Below are 19,784 nucleotides of genomic sequence, written 5' to 3' on the forward strand. Positions count from 1 at the left end.
TGTTCCCATCAAGTCAATCCAACTTGTGGGACGTGCTTCAGGAAGGGGTGAAATCTCTTCAGATTACCTCAACAAATTGACAACTAGAATGCCAAAGGTCTGCAATGGTGTAATTGCTGCAAATGGAGGATTCTTTGACGAAAGCGAAGTTATTTAAATTAAAAATCATTTTTTATAACCTTGTCATTGCAACCTTGCCTTCCTAATCATTTTGCAACTAATTTTATTTCATGCGTTTTCATGGAAAACAAGGACATTTCTAAATGACCCCAAACTTTTGAAAGGCAGTGTATTTTATTCAAACAGAACAATGAAGTAAAGGTCGAACGCAGCAGTTTTCAATATCTCAATATCAAATTATTTCTGGGTAACAATTAAGTACCTTCCTACGGTTGTTTTCAATTAAAAATGCTAAAAAAAATAAAAAATAAGTAGCTTCTTTGCAGGACTGTCTGGGAGTGTTCTGCGTGGGGAGGAGAAACCTAGCTGTTATTGGCAGAATTATGTTTGACAAATATAATGAAGGATAATTAACAACGTAAAGGCTTGATTCTGTCGACATTCTCAAGGCGCGGTTTTTGTTCAGACCAAATGTTAACCAAGACCGGAGGGAAGGGCAGTCAGTGGCTGTTGTGCACCTCACTTCACCCACCTGGAATCTGAGAGGAGGCAGTCAGCATTTTGAAACTATTTAACCATTTACTTAATTGTTTAAACCTGGACGTTTTATGTCATTTTATGAAGCATGTCTTGCCCTGTTTCAAAGTAGCCAAAATACAACCATAGAAATGTGGGTGGAATTCTATAAAGAGTTCATATGCCATTGAAACCAGCATTTTCATAACGTTCTATAGGTTTTCAAATCAACGTTTTAAATTGTCCAGCAGCCAAAGGTATAATCCTAGTCATATTAGCAACCCATGCTAGTTGATGATAATCCTAGTCATATTATCAACCCATGCTAGTTGATAATAATTCTTGACATATTAGCAACCCATGCTAGTTGAAAAACTGGAATATGCTTAACACCCCGGCCGTCCTACAATCTAAACTAGATGCCCTCAATCTCACAAATTATCAAGGAACCTACCAGGTACAACCCTAAAAATCGGTAAACACGGGAACCCTCAGATATCATCCTGACCAACCTACCCTCAGTTTGAAAATGCTAGCCTTCGCTTCCCTAACAGAAATTTGCATCCTGTAACACAAATTTCCATATGTTTCGGGACACTGTAAAGTCCATGGAGAATAAGAGCACCTCCTCGCAGCTGCCCACTGCACTGAGGTTAGGAAACATTGTCACCACCGATAAATCTACAATAATCAAACATTTCAATAAGCATTTTTCTACAGCTGGCCATGCTTTCCCCCTGGCTACCCCTACCCTGGCCAACATCTCAGCCCCCTCATCCCCCCGCTACTCCTTCACCCAAATCGCTGATGTTCTGAAAGAGATGCAAAATCTGGACCCTACAAATCAGCTGGACTAGACAATCTGGACCCTCTCTAAAATTATCCACAGCCATTGTTACAATGCCTATTACTAGCCTATTCAAACTCTTTCGTATCATCTGAGATCCCTAAAGATTGGAAAGCTGCCGCGGTCATCCCCCTCTTCAAAGGGGGAGACACTCTAGACCCAAACTGTTACAGACCTATATCTATCCTGCCCTGCCATTCTAAAGTCTTCAAAAGCCAAGTTAACAAAGATCAACCATTTCAAATCCCACTGTACCTTCTCCGTTATGCAATCTGGTTTCTGAGCTGGTCATGGGTGCACCTCAGTCACGCTCAAGGTCCTAAACGATATCATAACCACGATCGATAAAAGACAGTAAGGTGCAGCCGTCTTCATTGACATGACCAAGGCTTTCGACCGTCAATCACCATATTCTTATCGGCAGACTCAATAGCCTTAGTTTCTCAAATGACTGCCTCGCCTGGTTCACCAACTACTTCTCAGATAGTTCAGTGTGTCAAATCGGAGGGCCTGTTGTCCGGACCTCTGTCAGTTTCTACGGGGGTACCACAAGGTTCAATTCTTGGGGCGACTCTTCTCTATATGTATCAGTGACGTCGCTCTTGCTGCTGGTGATTCTCTGATCCACCTCCACGCAGACGACACCATGCTGTATACTTCTGGCCCTTTTTTGGACACAGTTAACAAACCTCCAGAAGAGCTTCAATGCCATACAACACTCCTTCCGTGGCCTCCAACTGCTCTTAAATGCTAGTAAAACTAAATGCACGCTCTTCAACCAATCGCTGTCCGCACTCGCCCGTCCGACTACCATCATCACTCTGGACGGTTCTGACTTAGAATATGTGGACAACTACAAATACCTAGGTGTCTGGTTCGACTGTAAACTCTCCCTCCAGACTCAAATTAAGCATCTCCAATCCAAAATTAAATCTAGAAATCGGCTTCCTATTTCGCAACAAAGCCTCCTTCACTCATGCTGCTAAACATAACTTCGTAAAACTGACTCTCCTACCGATCCTGGACTTCAGCGATGTCATTTTCAAAATAGCCTCCAACACTCTACTCAACAAACTACTACCCACCACTGCGTCATGTATGCTCTCGTTGGCTGGCCCTCGCATCATATTCATCGCCAAACCCACTGGCTCCAGGTCATCTATAAGTCTTTGCTAGGTAAAGCACCACCTTATCTCAGCTCACTGGTCACCATAGCAACACCCAGCAGCATGCGCTCCAGCAGGTATATTTCACTGGTCATCCCCAAAGCCAACTCCTCATTTGGCTGCCTTTCCTTCGAGTTCTCCGATGCCAATAACTGGAACGAATTGCAAAAAAAAAAAAAAAAAATTCACTGAAGCTGGAGACTTCTATGTCCCTCACTAACTTTAAGCATCAGCTGTCTGAGCAGCTTACCGATCACTGTACACAGCCAATCTGTAAATAGCACACACGACTACCTCATCCCCATATTAATAATCCCCATATTAATGCTAAATTGTAATTATTTTCGCCTATTTATTGCCTTATCCTACCTCATCTGCACACACTGTATATAGATTTTTATATTGTGTTATTGACTGTATATTTGTTTACTCCATGTGTAACTCTGTGTTGTTTTTGTTGCACTGCTTTGCTCTATCTTGGCCAGGTTGCAGTTGTAAATGAGAACTTGTTCTCAACTGGCCTACCTGGTTAAATAAAGGTGACATTTAAAATTATTAGTAACCAATGCATCTTTAGATCTCCCCTCTTAATTTCTAACATCTATATTGCATGAAACCGCTCACAGATATTTTCATCTACATCGCATGTTACCGCTTGTGGTGCGCTTTGGAGAATTGTGTTTTCCGGCTAATGGCATTTTGGAAACTTCACGCGTAGCCTTCAGCCATGTGTGCATTGTTGAGCTTATAATATGAATAAATAAAACTAAAATGGAAAAAGTAGCCAGCTGAAAATGGGCCTGTAACACACACACTTACATTAGTATGGCCCTACAAACTTTATACAACACGTTTCATACAACAATTTTCAAAGTAGATATTTCTGTAACATTACATACAATGACAGCGAATATCCAGACCTTGTTTAGAACGTTGCTGACCTCACTGGCAAACTCTCTGGAGCACACTTCTAGATGAAATATCTTCCCACAGTTTGAAACACAGGCACCAAGTAGCTGGGAAGGGAAAAACATGTTTACTTCAATAATGTAAAGATAAAGCTTTTTTTAAGCTGTCATAAAGCTCTATGAAATATTTATAGCATAAGACAGCTTTATGAAATACACACTATATCGACAAAACTGTGGACACCCCTTGAAATGAGTGGATCTGGCTATTTCAGCCACACCTGTTAATGACAGGTGTTTCAAATCGTGCAAACTGCCATGCAATCTCCATAGACAAACATTGGCAATGACTTTCAACGTGGCACCGTAATAGAATACTACCTTTCCAACAAGTCAGTTCATCAAATTTCTGCCCTGTTAGAGCTGTCCTTGGCCAACTATAAGTGCTGTTATTGTGATGTGGAAACGTCTAGGAGCAACAACGACTCAGCCGCAAAGTGGTAGGCCACACAAGCTCACAGAACAGGACTGCAGAGTACTGAAGCGCGTAAAAGCTGTCTGTCCTCAGTTGTAACACTCACTACCGAGTTCCAAACTGCCTCTGGAAGCAAAGTCAGCACAATAACTGTTCATTGGGAGCGTCTTGAAATGGGTTTCCATGGCCGAGCAGCCGCACACAAGCCTAAGATCACCATGTGAAATGCAAGGCGTCGTTGGAGTGGTGTAAAGGTCACCGTCATTGGACTCTGGAGCAGAGGAAACACATTCCCTGGAGTGACGAATCACACTTCACCATCTGGCAGTCCGATGTACGAATCTGGGTTTGGCGGATGCTAGGAGGACGCTACCTGCCCCAATGAATAGTGACAACAGTAAAGTTTGGTGGAGGAATAATGGTCTGGGGCTGTTTTCCATGGTTTGAGCTAGGCTCCTTAGTGCCAGTGAAGGGAAATCTTAACGCTACAGCATACAATGACATTCTAGATGATTCTGTGATTCCAACTTTTTGGCAACAGTTTGGGGAAGGCCCTTTGCTGTTTCAGCATGACAATCCCCTCGTGCACGAAGGTCAATACAGAAATGGTTTGTCGAGATCGGTGTGGAAGAACTTGACTGGCCTGAACAAAGCCTCAACCCCATCGAACACATTTGGGATGAATAGGAACGCCGACTGCAAGCCAGGCCTAATCGGCCAATATCGGTGCTCGACCTCACTAAGGCTCTTGTAGCTGAATGGAAGCAAGTCACCGCAGCAATGTTCCAACATCTAGTGGAAATCCTTCCCAGAAGAATAGAGGCTGTTATAGCAGCAAATGGGGGACCAAGTCAATATTAACGCTCATGATTTTGGAATGAGATGTTCGACAAGATGGTGTCCACATACTGTTGGTCATGTAGTGCATTTACAGCATAAGACAGGGCTTTATGACAGCTTAAGACCGCTTTATGAAATATATTTATACAGCAGACAGTTTTTCCTCCAAGCACCTGTTGTAATACATAGCTGTGTTGTCTGTGTTTACCGTCAGAGCCTGCATGGCAACATGTGGATCCTTGTGGTTGACTCGTCTCATAATCGACCGAAGACATTCTTTAGGCCTTGAATAGAACACACATCAACCTTCATTATGATCAACAACACATACAACTTCATCAATAACACACACATCATCAACAATGCTTTAGCGGGATTCTCTCTCTTCAGAACTGGCTAAGTGATTTTTGCAGCTCAATGGGTGTAATCTTTTTTGACAATTGTTGATATTCTGGAAACAAAACATGTTTTATAAGGAGGATTGAATCCACCCACATCATTTGGGTTCATGGATCCATTCACAGCATTATAAGGCTACGTTGAAACAATGACTTAATGACTCAAGCCCAGCTCAGTTAATCCCTACCATTGTGATGCTAGGTTCTCACCCTGCACTAACATAAATAACATGAGCACATCTACTGCTGCTAAGCTTCACAGTAAAGCAATGAAAACAGTAAGCATCCCGGAAGAAAAATGCTCAAAATAGCCCACGTTAACATATGTAGCTTAAGAAACAAGGTTAATGAAATCAATAATTTTCTAGTAACAGATTACATTCATATTCTGAGTAACTCTGAAACTCACTTAGATAATACCTTTGATGATACAGTGGTAGCAATACAAGGTTATAACATTGACAGAAAATACAGAAGTGCCAATAGTGGAGGTGTTGATGTTTATATTCAGAACATTCCTGTAAAGATTAGAGAGGATCTCATGTTAAATACTGTTGAAGTAATATGGCTACAGGTTAATCTGCCTCACCTAAAGCCCATTCTGGTGGGAAGCTGCTATAGACCACCAAATGCTAACAGTCAGTATCTGGATGACAAGTGTGAAATGCTTGATAATGTATGTGATAGCAACAGAAAGGTATATTCTCTGGGTGATTTAAATATTGACTGGCTTTCATCAAGCTGCTCCAAACTGTAACCAGTGCCTGCAACTTTAGTAGACACATCTAGGAAAACCAAAGTCCCAAAGGCTGGGCCTAATATAGTGTATAAGAGGTCATACAATACATTTTGTAGTGATTCCTATGTTGTTGATGTAAAGAATATTTGTTGGTCCGTGGTGTGTAATGAGGAGCAAACAGACGGTATACTGAACACATTTATGAAATTGCTCATTCCAGTTACTAATAAGCACACATCCATTAAGAAAATGACTAAAAACGGTTAAATCCCTGTGGACTGATGAGGAATTTAAAATGATATAGTTGGGAGGGATGAGGCAAAAGGAATGGAAAATAAGTCTGGCTGCACAACGGATTCACAAACTTTATGCAAATTGAGAAATCATGTGACTAAACCGAATAAAATAAAAATGTGAATGATAGTAAAAATATTTGGAGCGCCTAAAATTTAATTGTGAAAAAAGGCAAAATCAGTTTCATCATTCATTGAAACAGACGGCTCATTCAACACAAAACCAACTGATATTGCCAACTAATTTAATGATTTTTTCATAGGCAAGATTAACAAATTTAGGCATGACATGCCAGCAACAAACGCTGACACTACACATCCAAGTATATCTGACCAAATTATGAAAGACAAGAATTATACTTTTGAATTCCGTAAAGTCAGTGTGGAAGAGGTGAACAAAAAAAATTGTTGATAAACAATGACAAACCACCGGGGTCTGACAACTTGGATGGAAAATTACTGAGGATGATAGGGGACGATATTGCCACTCCTATTTGCCATATTTTCAATTTAAGCCTACTAGAAAGTGGAGGGAACCAAGTCATTCTGCTACCCAAGAATAGTAAAGCCCCCATTACTGGATAATAGCCAACCAATCAGGCTGTTACCAACACATTGTAAACTTTAGGAAAAAATTGTTTGACCAGATACAATGCTATTTTACAGTAAACAAACAGACTTTCAGCACACTTATAGGGAAGGATATTCAACGAAAACAGCACTTACACAAATTACTGATTATTGGCTGAGAGAAATTGATGATAAAAAGGATTGTGGGGGCTGTTTTGTTAAGACTTAAGTGTGGCTTTTGACATGATTGATCATTGTCTGCTGCTGGAAAAATGTGTTATGGCTTTACACCCCCTACTATATTGTGGATAAAGAGTTACCCGTCTAACAGAACACAGAGTGTGTTCTTTAATGGAAGCCTCTCCAACATAATCAGGAATTTCACAGGGAAGCTGTCTCGTAGGCCCCTTACATATTGTTTTTTCAATCTTTACTAATGACATGCCACTGGCTTTGAGTAAAGTGTGTCTATGTCTGCGGATGATTCAACACAATACACGTCAGCTACTACAGCGACTGAAATGACTGCAACACTTAACAAATAACACATATAGAATCACGTAGTAACCAAAAAAAAGTGTTAACCTTTTTGGGATAGGGGGCAGCATTTTCACTTTTGGATGAATAGCATGCCCAGGGTGAACTGCCTCCAACTCTGTCCCAGATGCTAATATATGCATAGTATTATTAGTATTGGATAGAAAACACTGAAGTTTCTAAAACTGTTTGAATGATGTCTGTGAGTATAACAGAACTCATATGGCAGGCAAAAACCTGAGAAAAAACAAACCAGGAAGTGGGACATCTGAGGTTTGTAGTTTTCCAAAGCTTGGCCTACTGTGTACACATTGAGATATGGATGAGGTTGCACTTCCTAGGGCTTCCACTAGATGTCAACCATCTTTTGAAACTTGGAGGATTCTACTATAAAGGAGGGGCTCATGAAACCTCCCGAGTCAGTGGTCTGGCAGAGAGCCTTGGTCTCATGACGCGCGCTCCCGACAGAGTTACCTCTCGTTCCAGTGCCTTTCTGAAGTGAAAGGAATTCTCCGGTTGGAACATTGATGTTTTATGCTAAAAACAATATTGATTCCATACATCGTTTGACATGTTTCTAAAGGACTGTAAGGGAACTGAGTTTTTGTCTGGATGAAATGCTCACACCTCATGAAGATGGTTTACTGGGCTGAACATGCTAACAACAAGTGGCTATTTGGACATAAATGGAACTTTATTGAACAAATCAGTCATTTATTGTCGAACTGTGATTCCTGGGAGTACCTTCTGATGAAGATCATCAAAGTGAATATTTATGGTGTTGTTTCTAACTTTGTTGATTACAAAATGGCGGCTATTCCTCTGGATGTTTTGGGTTCTGAGCGAGGTTCTCAGATTATGCTTTTTCCGTAAAGTTTTTTTTAAATCTGACACAGCGGCTGCATTAAGGAGAAATCTCTAATTCTGTGAATAACACTAGTCTCTTTTATCAATGTTTATTATTAGTATTTCTGCAAAATCACTGGATCTTTTGGAATCAAAACATTACTGCACGTAAGGCGCCAATGTAAACAGATTCTTGGATAGAAATATGCACATTATCGAACAAAACATACATGTATTGTGTAACACGATGTCCTATGAGTGTCATCTGATGAAGATCAAAGGTTAGTGATTAATTTTCTCTCTATTTCTGCTTTTTGTGACTCCTATCTTTGGCTGGGAAATGGCTGTGTGTGTTTGTGACTTGACACTGACCTAACATAATCATGTTGCGTTTTAGCTGTAAAGCATTTTTGAAATCGGACACAATGGGTAGATTAACAATATGTTTTTTTATTTGCTGTATTGGACTTGTTAATGTGTGAAATTTACATATTTCTAAAAAATATTTTTGAATTTTGCGTGCTGCCTTTTCAGTGGAACGTTGTCGAGGGCGCTAGAAAGGTTAAACAAATCAAAATATATTCTATATATGTTAGATTCTTCAAAGTAGCCACCCTTTACCTTGACAGCGTCGCACACTCTTGGCATTCTCTCAACTCGCTTCACGAGGTAGTCACCTAGAATGCATTTAAATTAACAGGTGTGCCTTGTTAAAAGTTCATTGGTGGAATTTCTATCCTTCTTAATGCATTTGATTCAATCAGGTGTGTTGTGACAACATAGGGTTGTAGAAGATATTAAAACCCTATTTGGTAAAATACCAAGTCCATATTACGGCAAGAACAGCTAAAATAAGCAAAGAGAAACAAAAGTCAATCATCACTTTAAGACATGAAGGTCAGTCAACCTGGAAAAATTTCAAGAACTTTGAAAGTTTCTTTAAGTGCAGTCGCACAAATCATCAAGCACTATGATGAAACTGGCTCTCATGAGGACCGCCACAGGAAAGGAAGACCCAGAGTTACCTCTGCTGCAGAGGATAAATTCATTAGCGTTAACTGCACCTCAGATTGCAGCCCAAATAAATAGTGCAAGTAACAGACATCTCAACATCAACTGTTTTTTTAAATAACTAGGCAAGTCAGTTAACCTGTTAGAGCTCTAGGGGCGCTATTTCATTTTTGGATAAAAAACGTTCCCGTTTTAAGCGCGATATTTTGTCACGAAAAGATGCTCGACTATGCATATTCTTGACAGTTTTGGAAAGAAAACACTCTGAAGTTTCAGAATCTGCAAAGATTTTGTCTGTAAGTGCCCCAGAACTCATTCTACAGGCGAAACCAAGATGATGCATCACCCAGGAATTAGCAGAATTTCTGAAGCTCTGTTTTCCATTCTCTCCTTATATGGCTGTGATTGCGCAACGAATGAGCCTACACTTTCTGTCGTTCGCCCAAGGTCTTAGCAGCATCGTGACGTATTTGTAGGCATATCATTGGAAGATTGACCATAAGAGACTACATTTCCCAGGTGTCCGCCTGGTGTCCTGCGTCGAATTCGGTGCGCAATTGCCAGCTGCTTCCACTTTACCATTTGATTCAGGGGAGAAAGCATGTGTCCAAGAACGATGTATCAATGAAGAGATATGTGAAAAACACCTTGATGATTGATTCTAAACAACGTTTGCCATGTTTTCAGTCGATATTATGGAGTTAATTTGGAAAAAAGTTTGCGTTTTGAGGACTGAATTTATGGATTTTTTTTGGTGGCCAAATGTGATGTATAAAACGGAGCTATTTCTAATACACAAGGAATCTTTTTGGAAAAACTGAGCATCTGCTATCTAACTGAGAGTATCCTCATTGAAAACATCAGAAGTTCTTCAAAGGTAAATTATTTTATTTGAAGGCTTTTATGTTTTTGTTAATGTTGCGTGCTGGATGCTAACGCTAATGCTAACGCTAAATGCTAACGCGAAATGCTAACTCTAGCTAGCTACTTTTACACAAATTATTGTTTTCCTATGGTTGAGAAGCATATTTTGAAAATCTGAGATGACAGTGTTGTTTACAAAAGGCTAAGCTTGAGAGATGGCATATTTATTTCATTTCATTTGCGATTTTCATAAATAGTTAACGTTGTGTTATGCTAATGAGCTTGCTGATAGATTTACACAATCCTGGATACAGGGGTTTTTTCATAGCTAAACGTGACGCAGAAAACGGAGCGATTTGTCCTAAACAAATAATCTTTCAGGAAAAACTGAACATTTGCTATCTGAGAGTCTCCTCATTGAAAACATCTGAAGTTCTTCAAAGGTAAATGATTTTTTTGAATGCTTTTCTGTTTTTTTGTGTAAATGTTGCCAGCTGAATGTTAATGCTAAATGCTACGTTAGCCATCAATACTGTTACACAAATGCTTGTTTTGCAATGGTTGAGAAGCATATTTTGAAAATCTGAGATGACAGTGTTGTTAACAAAAGGCTAAGCTTGAGAGCTAGCATATTTATTTCATTTCATTTGCGATTTTCATGAATAGTTAACGTTGCGTTATGGTAATGAGCTTGAGTCTGTATTCACGAACCCGGATCCGGGATGGGGAGATCAGAAAGGTTAAGAACAAATTCGTATTTACAATGACGGACTAGGAACAGTGGGTTAACTGCCTTGTTCAGGGGCAGAAAGACAGATTTTTACATTGTCAGCTTGAGGATTCGATTTTGCAACCTTTCGGTTACTAGTCCAACGCTCTAACCACTAGGCTACCCACCACCCGCATCGTTCATGGTCGAATTGCTGTAAAGAAACCACTACTAAAGGACACCAATAAGAAGAAGAGACTTGCTTAGGCCAAGAAACACAAGCAATGGACATTAGACCGGTGGAAATCTGTCCTTTGGTCTGAGCCCAAATTTTTGGTTCCAACCGCCCTGTCTTTGTGAGACTCAGAGTATGTGAACAGATGATCTCTGCATGTGTGGTTCCCATCGTGAAGCTTGGAGGTGTGATGGTGCTATGCTGGTGACATGGTCTGTGATTTATTTAGAATTCAAGGCACACTTAACCAGCATGACTACCACAGCATTCTACAGCGATATGTCATCCCATCTGGTTTGCACTTAGTGGGACTATCATTTGTTTTCAACAGGACAATTACCCAAAACACACCTCCAGGCTGTATAAGGGCTATTTGACCAAGAAGAAGTGTGATGGAGTGCTGCATCAGATGACCTGGCCTCCACAATGACCCGGCCTCAACCTAATATAGATGGTTTGGGATGAGTTGGATCGCAGACTGAAGGAAAAGCAGCCAACAAGTGCTCAGCATGTGGGAACTCCTTCAAGACTGTTGGAAAAGCAATCCAGGTGAAGCTTTTTGAGAGAATCCCAAGAGAGTGCAAAGCTGTCATCAAGGCAAAGGGTGGCCACTTTGAAGATACTGAAATATATTTTGATTTGTTTAACACTTTTTTGGTTACTATATGAATACATGTGTTATTTCATATTTGCTGATGTCTTCACTTTTATTCTACAATGTAGAAAATAGTAAAAATAAAGAAAACCCCTTGAAAGAGTAGGTGTGTCCAAACTAACATCAACAACACACTAATATTCATCAACACATTTTTATTACAAAGATCACACCTTCATGTGGCCTACTCCTAGACATACATACTCTTATTACTGACCCGCTAGGAGACTGCCCCATCTTATTACTGACCCGCTAGAAGACTGCCCCATCTTATTACTGACCCGCTAGGAGACTGCCCCATCTTATTACTGACCCGCTAGGAGACTGCCCCATCTTATTACTGACCCGCTAGGAGACTGCCCCATCTGGATATACAGTATACATATAATTGATTGACATGTGTAACTGACCCAGAGCGAGACTGTCCTATCTTATCACAAAGGTCCAGGATGAGGCCCCAGTCCTCCGCTGTGTTCATCTCACTGGTGGCTTTCTCTGAAGAACAACAAACACAAAACATTAGCTCACTGCTGAAGTAGGCTATAACACAAACAAATCCATTTAGGGTGGCAGTCAGATAATGTGGGGAACCACTTGTCACATCTAGAGCCAGAGTTCTAACCAGATATGGTGCATCAGTTACTCAACATGTATTTATTCCTTATGTTATTATTTTTCTATTTATTCCCTGGGTTATTATTTTTTACATTTGTTCAACTATCTCTTCATTGTTGGGAAGGGCCTTAAGAAAGCATTTCACTGTTAGTCTACACCTGTTGTTTACGAAGCACCTGCAGTGCTTAATTAGAGCCGGATCAGGTTCCGGCACCTCCACGTTTTGGACTGTTTTGTTTCTAAACATAATTGGCTGGATCCCGTACCTCTACTGGCCCAATAAATAATTTTCACATTTTTGCAACGTAACATGTTTAATAAAAGCGATCAAAGTTCATTTGAGTTCTCTCTTAGTTAATTCTCCAGCCACCATGTTTAGAAACAAAACAGTCCAAAACGTGGAGGTGCCGGAACCTGATCCGGCTCTAATTAAGCACTGCAGGTGCTTCGTAAAAAATTGTAACCTATGGCACGCGGTACCGGAGCGCCAAGTCTAGGACCAAAAGGCTCCTTAATAGCTTCTACCCCAAGCCATAAACTGCTGAACAATTAATCAAATGGCCACCGGACTATTTACATATGTTCTATAACATCTCTCCTTCTTTCTACTCTGATAGACATGAGCCTGCATCTCATCTCTCTCGTTGCACTTTTATCATTTATTTCCTTATTTAATCCACGCCAAGGGTTCTGAACGAATTGCGGCACCCCTGACACATTTAAATATACTTGCCAAAGCCATAGAATTACTGCCGTCTGTTCAGAAACAAATTAAATCATTCAGAATAGGCTACTACACCATGACAAGGGCTATAATTTAGCGAGAGGAACATTTCTAATCCCCTTCCAGTGTTGTCAATAACATCTCTTCCAGTCTCATCTTCTCCTGTGTAGCTACGTCTTCCAAAAAGTCCTCATGGTCAAATCCAAAAAGTCCTCATGTCCATCCTTTGACCTGGCGATAGTTAGCTTGCAAGCTACCATAGCTAGATAGCTAACCCCTTCACTAACCTATGCTTGATACACACACATCCAAGTTAACGTTAGCAACGTGTTTAGCTTCTTTGCCTGCATAGTTAGTTAGTCATTGTAGTGGCATCTAGTGTAGCTGATGTTTTGTAGCTGCAGATAAAATGCAACGTCATCTTCTCCGTCTGGCACCATGGAGCATCAGTTTGCTGCTAGTTAACATCTTTACTGTCGCTTATCAAAATGGTCTAACTTTATCAACATTACCGGGGCCAGGTGTCTGGCTAACAACACTTCAGTAGTTAGCTAGTGAATAGGCTATCCCCATTGCTCTTACTGGCTAAGGTTATGTAGCCATGTTGACTGCCAGTCAGCTAACTAACAAGCTAGTTAACTAAAGAAGGGTGTTAGCTAGCTACGGCTACAAAACTTAAGACGACGTGCCGCTAACGTTAACTAGCTACGTGAGGAAAATCAACTCAAGACCTGGATAACGTTCAGGTACTAAGTAATAGCTAGCAATGCACAAACAAAGCCGAAGCGTTAGTGTAGCCAACGTCAACGTTCACAACTTACCAACATCTTGCTCAAATGGATTGGACGTGAAGAGAGGCATTACCGCAATTATATCAACCACAGTGTTGTAGTTCTCTTATTCGTTTCACTCGGCTATTCACTAACGTTAGTTATTACATTAAAACGCATAGCTAGTACAGAAAGTAGGGCATATGTAGTAGCCAGCTAGCTAGCCAGGCAGTCAGTCAGTCCTCGATCAGCCAGCAACAAACGATGCATTCTGGGTAACGGACATCACTGCGTTCTGAACATAGACGTTCACGTGACCGACTAAAATGGACTTCTGGGGTTCGCCTTCAAACTAAAAGTTCCCCATTGAAACTGACACAAACGGATAACAATTGTGCAATCATGCCACAATTGGACTAAATAATGCTAAACAAGGTTGGAATGTTGTTATATACATTCAACATAAAGACAGTTATTAGTTGAAATTGCACTGGATGTATTTGAATTCAGAATTGCATTGGGGGCATACTCTACTATTGCAGCATTGAGGCTGAGACGGGGGTAGGGGGACACTGTGGCCCTGTCCGACACTACCCCCGGATAGGGCCAAACAGGCAGGATACAACTCCACCCACTTTGCCAAAGCACAGCCCCCACACCACTAGAGGGATATCAACAGACCACCAACTGACTACCCTGAGACAAGGCTGAGCATAGCCCACTAAGATCTCATCCAACACATGAGCCCGAGGAGGCACAAAACCGGGCAGGAATGTCAGTGACTCAACCCACTCAAGTCGAATATAGCGAAAAAAGCCTGGCACAAAGTGATGCATCCCTCCTGGGGATGGCATGGAAGAGCACTAGTAAGCCAGTTACTCAGCTCCCGTGATCGGGTCAGAGGCAGAGAATGTATTATTTTATTATTTAACCTTTATTTAACTAGGCAAGTCAGTTAAGAACAAATGGGACCTATGGGACTCCCAATCACAGCCGGATGTGATACTGAAAGAGACCCAAAACAAGGGCGGTTCCTCACTTCAGTGCCTTGTCGTTCACCTTCGCACCCCTGGGCCAGACTACACTCAATCAGAGGAACTAATCATAGGAACTACTGAAGAGATGAGTCTTCAACAAAGACGTAGGGCCGAGACCGAGTCTGCGTCTCTCACATGGATAGACATTCCATAAAAATTGAGCTCTATAGGAGAAAGCCCTGCCTCCAGTTTTTTGCTTAGAAATTCTAGGGACAATAAGGAGACCTTTATTTTGTGACAGTGGATCTGTAACTGCTACAGTGTAGTTTAGTAGGATAAGGCTCCATAGCTGTATGGATCTGTAACTGCTACAGTGTAGTTTAGTAGGATGGAGGTTCAATAGCTGTATGGATCTGTAACTGCTACAGTAAGTGTATATTTTTTAGTTGAAGGATTCTTTCTTGTGGATGAAAGATAAGGGTTATATGCTTTAAAAGCGATGATTATTGACATTTGTAAATGTTAAAACACAGCATCGGGATAGTAGTTCACATTAGGAAGTTGTGGGTGAAGCTAATGGCTAAAAACTGTAGGGAGTTTGAGAGAAGAATGATATGCACTGTACAGCTTCAGCTATGGATTGTGCACCTGTGAAATTGGGTTTCAGCCTACACAGTGACACCCACAGAACACGACTGGGTAGAGTGTACACACAATTAGTTTCTTGGCTCTTTTTGCAGGACTTTGATTGTGGTAAATCACCTTTCCAGTCAGTCTATTGTGTATATTGCATATTCATGCAGGACTGTACAGCCTAACCTATTGATTCATATTGGACTGTACAGCCTAACGTATTGATTCAGTGTGTCTACTGTGTGTATTGTATATATGACACAATAATGACAAATTACATCAGAAACAATGTTTTAATCAGTTCTGGCTTTTTTCAACCTTTGCCATATCATGCATTCAGAGCTATCTATCTAATATCTAAGGGTTTTCTTTAATGGAAGCTTCTCTAATGTCAAACATGTAAAGTTGGTGTACTGCAGGCCAGCTCACTAGACCCTCTACTCTTTTCACCAATGACCTGCCACTGGTATTAAACAAAGCATGTGTGTCCATGTATGCGGATGATTCAACCATATACAGTGCATTCGGAAAGTATTCAGACGCCTGGACTTTTTCCACATTATGTTACGTTGCAACCTTATTCTAAAATTGATTACATCGTTTTTTTCTCCTTATCTACACATAATACCCCATAATGACAAAAAAATATATTATTTAGAATTTTTTGATAATGTATTAAAAATTACACAACTATTCAGACCCTTTACTCTACTAGTACTTTGTTGAAGCACCTTTGACAGCGATTACAGCCTCAAGTCTTCTTGGGTATGACGCTACAAGCTTGGCAAACCTGTATCTGGAGAGTTTCTTTTATTCCTCTCTGCAGATCCTCTCAAGCTTTGTCAGGTTGGATGGGGAGCGTTGCTGCACAGCTATTTTCCAGTCTCTCGAGAGATGTTTGATCGGGCTCAAGTCCGGGCTCTGGTTGGGTCACTCAAGGACATTCAGAGACTTGTTCTGAAGCCAAACCTGCATTGTCTTGCTGTGTGCTTAGTGTCATTGTCATGTTGGAAGGTGAACCTTCACCCCATTCTGAGGTCCTGAGCGCTTTGGAGCAGGTTTTCATCAAGGATCTCTCTGTACTTTGCTCCATTAATCTTTCCCTCGATCCTGACTAGTCTCCCAGTCCCTGATGCTGAAAAACATCCCAACAGCATAATGCTGCCACCACCGTGCTTCACTGTAGAGATGGTGCCAGGTTTCCTCCAGATGTGACGCTTGGCATTCATGCCAAAGAGTTCAATCTTGGTTTCATCAGACCAGATAATCTTGTTTCTCATGGACTTCAGAGTCCTTTAGGTGCCTTTTGGCAAACTCCAAGAGGGCTATCATGTGCCTTTTACTGAGGAGTGGCGTCTGTCTGGCCACTCTACCATAAAGGCCTGATTGGTGGAGGGCTGCATAGATGGTTCTCCTTCTGGAAGGTTCACCCATCTCCACAGAGGATAAATAATAAACAGAGAGTAGCAGCAGAGTCAATACAAGTATGGGGGGGGGGGGTCAATGTAAATAGTCCGGGTGGCCATTTTATTAATTGTTCGGCAGTCTTATGACTTGGGGGTAGAAGCTCCGGTACCGCTTGCTGTGCGATAGCAGAGAGAACTGTCTTTGACTTGGATGACTGGAGTCTTTTACAATTTCTTGGGCTTTGCTCTGATGCCAACTAGTATATAGGTCCTGGATGGCAGGAAGCTTGGCCCCAGTGATTGAGCTTAGCGTTCAACAACATGTCTACGATCCTGGCCTTCCTGATGGTAAAGGTAGGTGGTAAAGGTAGACCTCCAGGTGGTAAAGGTAGGCAACAACACATCTGCAACGTTGATCCTCAACACTGGGAACCCTCAGGGGTGCGTGCTTAGTCCCCTCCTGTACTCCTTGTTCACCCATGACTGCGTGGCCAAACACAACTCCAACACCATCACTACGTTTGCTGACGATACAACAGTGCCTGATCAACGACAACAATGAGACAAACTATGGGGAGGTCGTCAGAGACCTGGCATTGTGGTGCCAGGACAACACCTTCTCCCTCAATGTGAGCAAGACCAAGTTCCTTGGTGTCCACATCTCCAACAAACTATCATGGTCCAAACACACCAAGACAGTCGTGAAGATGAAACGACAACACCTTTTCCCCCCCAGGAGACTGAAAAGATTTGGCATTGGTCCACAGATCCACAAAAAGATCTACAGCTGCACAATCGAGACCATCCTGACCGGTTGCATCACCCCCTGGTATGAAAACTGCTCAGCAAATGAGATGAGCCTGTCTACTCTACAGACAAGATGAGCCAATCCACCTTACAATCAAGAAGAGCCTGTGTACTCTAGATACAAGACGAGCTTGTTGACTGTACTAATAGAGACAAAATGAGCCTGTCCACAGACAAGATGAGCCTGTCGACTCTACAGACAAGGTGAGCCTTTCCAATCGACAAACCATTTGAGCCTGTCCAATCGACTGTTACAGACAAGATAAGATAGTCCACTCTACTGCTAAAGACTAGATGAGCCTGTTCACGCAACAGACAAGACTGACCTGTCCAGTCTACAGACAAGATGAACCTCTCAAGTCTACCTCTACAGAAAATATTAACCAATCGACTCTACAGACAAAATTAACCTGTAACTACAAATCAAATCAAATCAAATCAAATTGTATTTGTCACATACACATGGTTAGCAGATGTTAATGCGAGTGTAGCGAAATGCTTGTGCTTCTAGTTCCGACAATGCAGTAATAACCAACAAGTAATCTAACTAACAATTCCAAAACTACTGTCTTGTACACAGTGTAAGGGGATAAAGAATATGTACATAAGAATATATGAATGAGTGATGGTACAGAGCAGCATAGGCAAGATACAGTAGATGGTATCGAGTACAGTATATACATATGAGATGAGTATGTAAACAAAGTGGCATAGTTAAAGTGGCTAGTGATACATGTATTACATAAGGATACCGTCGATGATATAGAGTACAGTATATACGTATGCATATGAGATGAATAGTGTAGGGTAAGTAACATTATATAAGGTAGCATTGTTTAAAGTGGCTAGTGATATATTTACATCATTTCCCATCAATTCCCATTATTAAAGTGGCTGGAGTTGAGTCAGTGTCAGTGTGTTGGCAGCAGCCACTCAATGTTAGTGGTGGCTGTTTAACAGTCTGATGGCCTTGAGATAGAAGCTGTTTTTCAGTCTCTCGGTCCCAGCTTTGATGCACCTGTACTGACCTCGCCTTCTGGATGATAGCGGGGTGAACAGGCAGTGGCTCGGGTGGTTGATGTCCTTGATGATCTTTATGGCCTTCCTGTGACATCGGGTGGTGTAGGTGTCCTGGAGGGCAGGTAGTTTGCCCCCGGTGATGCGTTGTGCAGACCTCACCACCCTCTGGAGAGCCTTACGGTTGAGGGCGGAGCAGTTGCCGTACCAGGCGGTGATACAGCCCGCCAGGATGCTCTCGATTGTGCATCTGTAGAAGTTTGTGAGTGCTTTTGGTGACAAGCCGAATTCCTTCAGCCTCCTGAGGTTGAAGAGGCGCTGCTGCGCCTTCTTCACAATGCTGTCTGTGTGAGTGGACCAATTCAGTTTGTCTGTGATGTGTATGCCGAGGAACTTAAAACTTGCTACCCTCTCCACTACTGTTCCATCGATGTGGATAGGGGGGTGTTCCCTCTGCTGTTTCCTGAAGTCCACAATCATCTCCTTAGTTTTGTTGACGTTGAGTGTGAGGTTATTTTCCTGACACCACACTCCGAGGGCCCTCACCTCCTCCCTGTAGGCCGTCTCGTCGTTGTTGGTAATCAAGCCTACCACTGTTGTGTCGTCCGCAAACTTGATGATTGAGTTGGAGGCGTGCGTGGCCACGCAGTCGTGGGTGAACAGGGAGTACAGGAGAGGGCTCAGAACGCACCCTTGTGGGGCCCCAGTGTTGAGGATCAGCGGGGAGGAGATGTTGTTGCCTACCCTCACCACCTGGGGGCGGCCCGTCAGGAAGTCCAGTACCCAGTTGCACAGGGCGGGGTCGAGACCCAGGGTCTCGAGCTTGATGACGAGCTTGGAGGGTACTATGGTGTTGAATGCCGAGCTGTAGTCAATGAACAGCATTCTCACATAGGTATTCCTCTTGTCCAGATGGGTTAGGTCGGTGTGCAGTGTGGTTGAGATTGCATCGTCTGTGGACCTATTTGGGCGGTAAGCAAATTGGAGTGGGTCTAGGGTGTCAGGTAGGGTGGAGGTGATATGGTCCTTGACTAGTCTCTCAAAGCACTTCATGATGGCGGAAGTGAGTGCTACGGGGCGGTAGTCGTTTAGCTCAGTTACCTTAG

The 19,784-nt window shown here is 42.0% G+C and overlaps 1 protein-coding gene across 8 annotated transcripts in view; it reads right to left on the reverse strand.

Moving 5' to 3' along the window:
* The window catches only part of stam (signal transducing adaptor molecule (SH3 domain and ITAM motif) 1), a 46,791-nt gene extending 32,630 nt beyond the window's left edge, over positions 1-14,161 (reverse strand). For 3 of the 8 annotated variants that reach the window (XR_016482725.1, XR_016482728.1, XM_036986802.2), the window contains exons 1-4: positions 13,890-14,135; positions 12,140-12,224; positions 5,081-5,156; positions 3,549-3,665 (exon numbers count right to left, since the gene is read on the reverse strand). Coding sequence is in view for 3 of the 8 variants with exons in the window: in XM_036986802.2 (XP_036842697.1) it covers positions 3,549-3,665; positions 5,081-5,156; positions 12,140-12,224; positions 13,890-13,929 (318 nt within the window). In the remaining 5 variants the exon portion in view is untranslated. Of the gene's footprint in view, positions 1-3,548; positions 3,666-5,080; positions 5,157-12,139; positions 12,225-13,889 lie in introns of all 8 variants that reach the window. The other 5 variants (XR_016482727.1, XM_036986804.2, XR_016482726.1 and 2 more) reach the window with 3 other exon arrangements.
* Positions 14,162-19,784: the final 5,623 nt, after the last annotated feature.

This window comes from Oncorhynchus mykiss, chromosome 8 (assembly GCF_057628025.1).
Source record: "Oncorhynchus mykiss isolate SJ-2025 chromosome 8, ASM5762802v1, whole genome shotgun sequence".
In the NCBI taxonomy this organism is placed as follows: domain Eukaryota; kingdom Metazoa; phylum Chordata; class Actinopteri; order Salmoniformes; family Salmonidae; genus Oncorhynchus; species Oncorhynchus mykiss.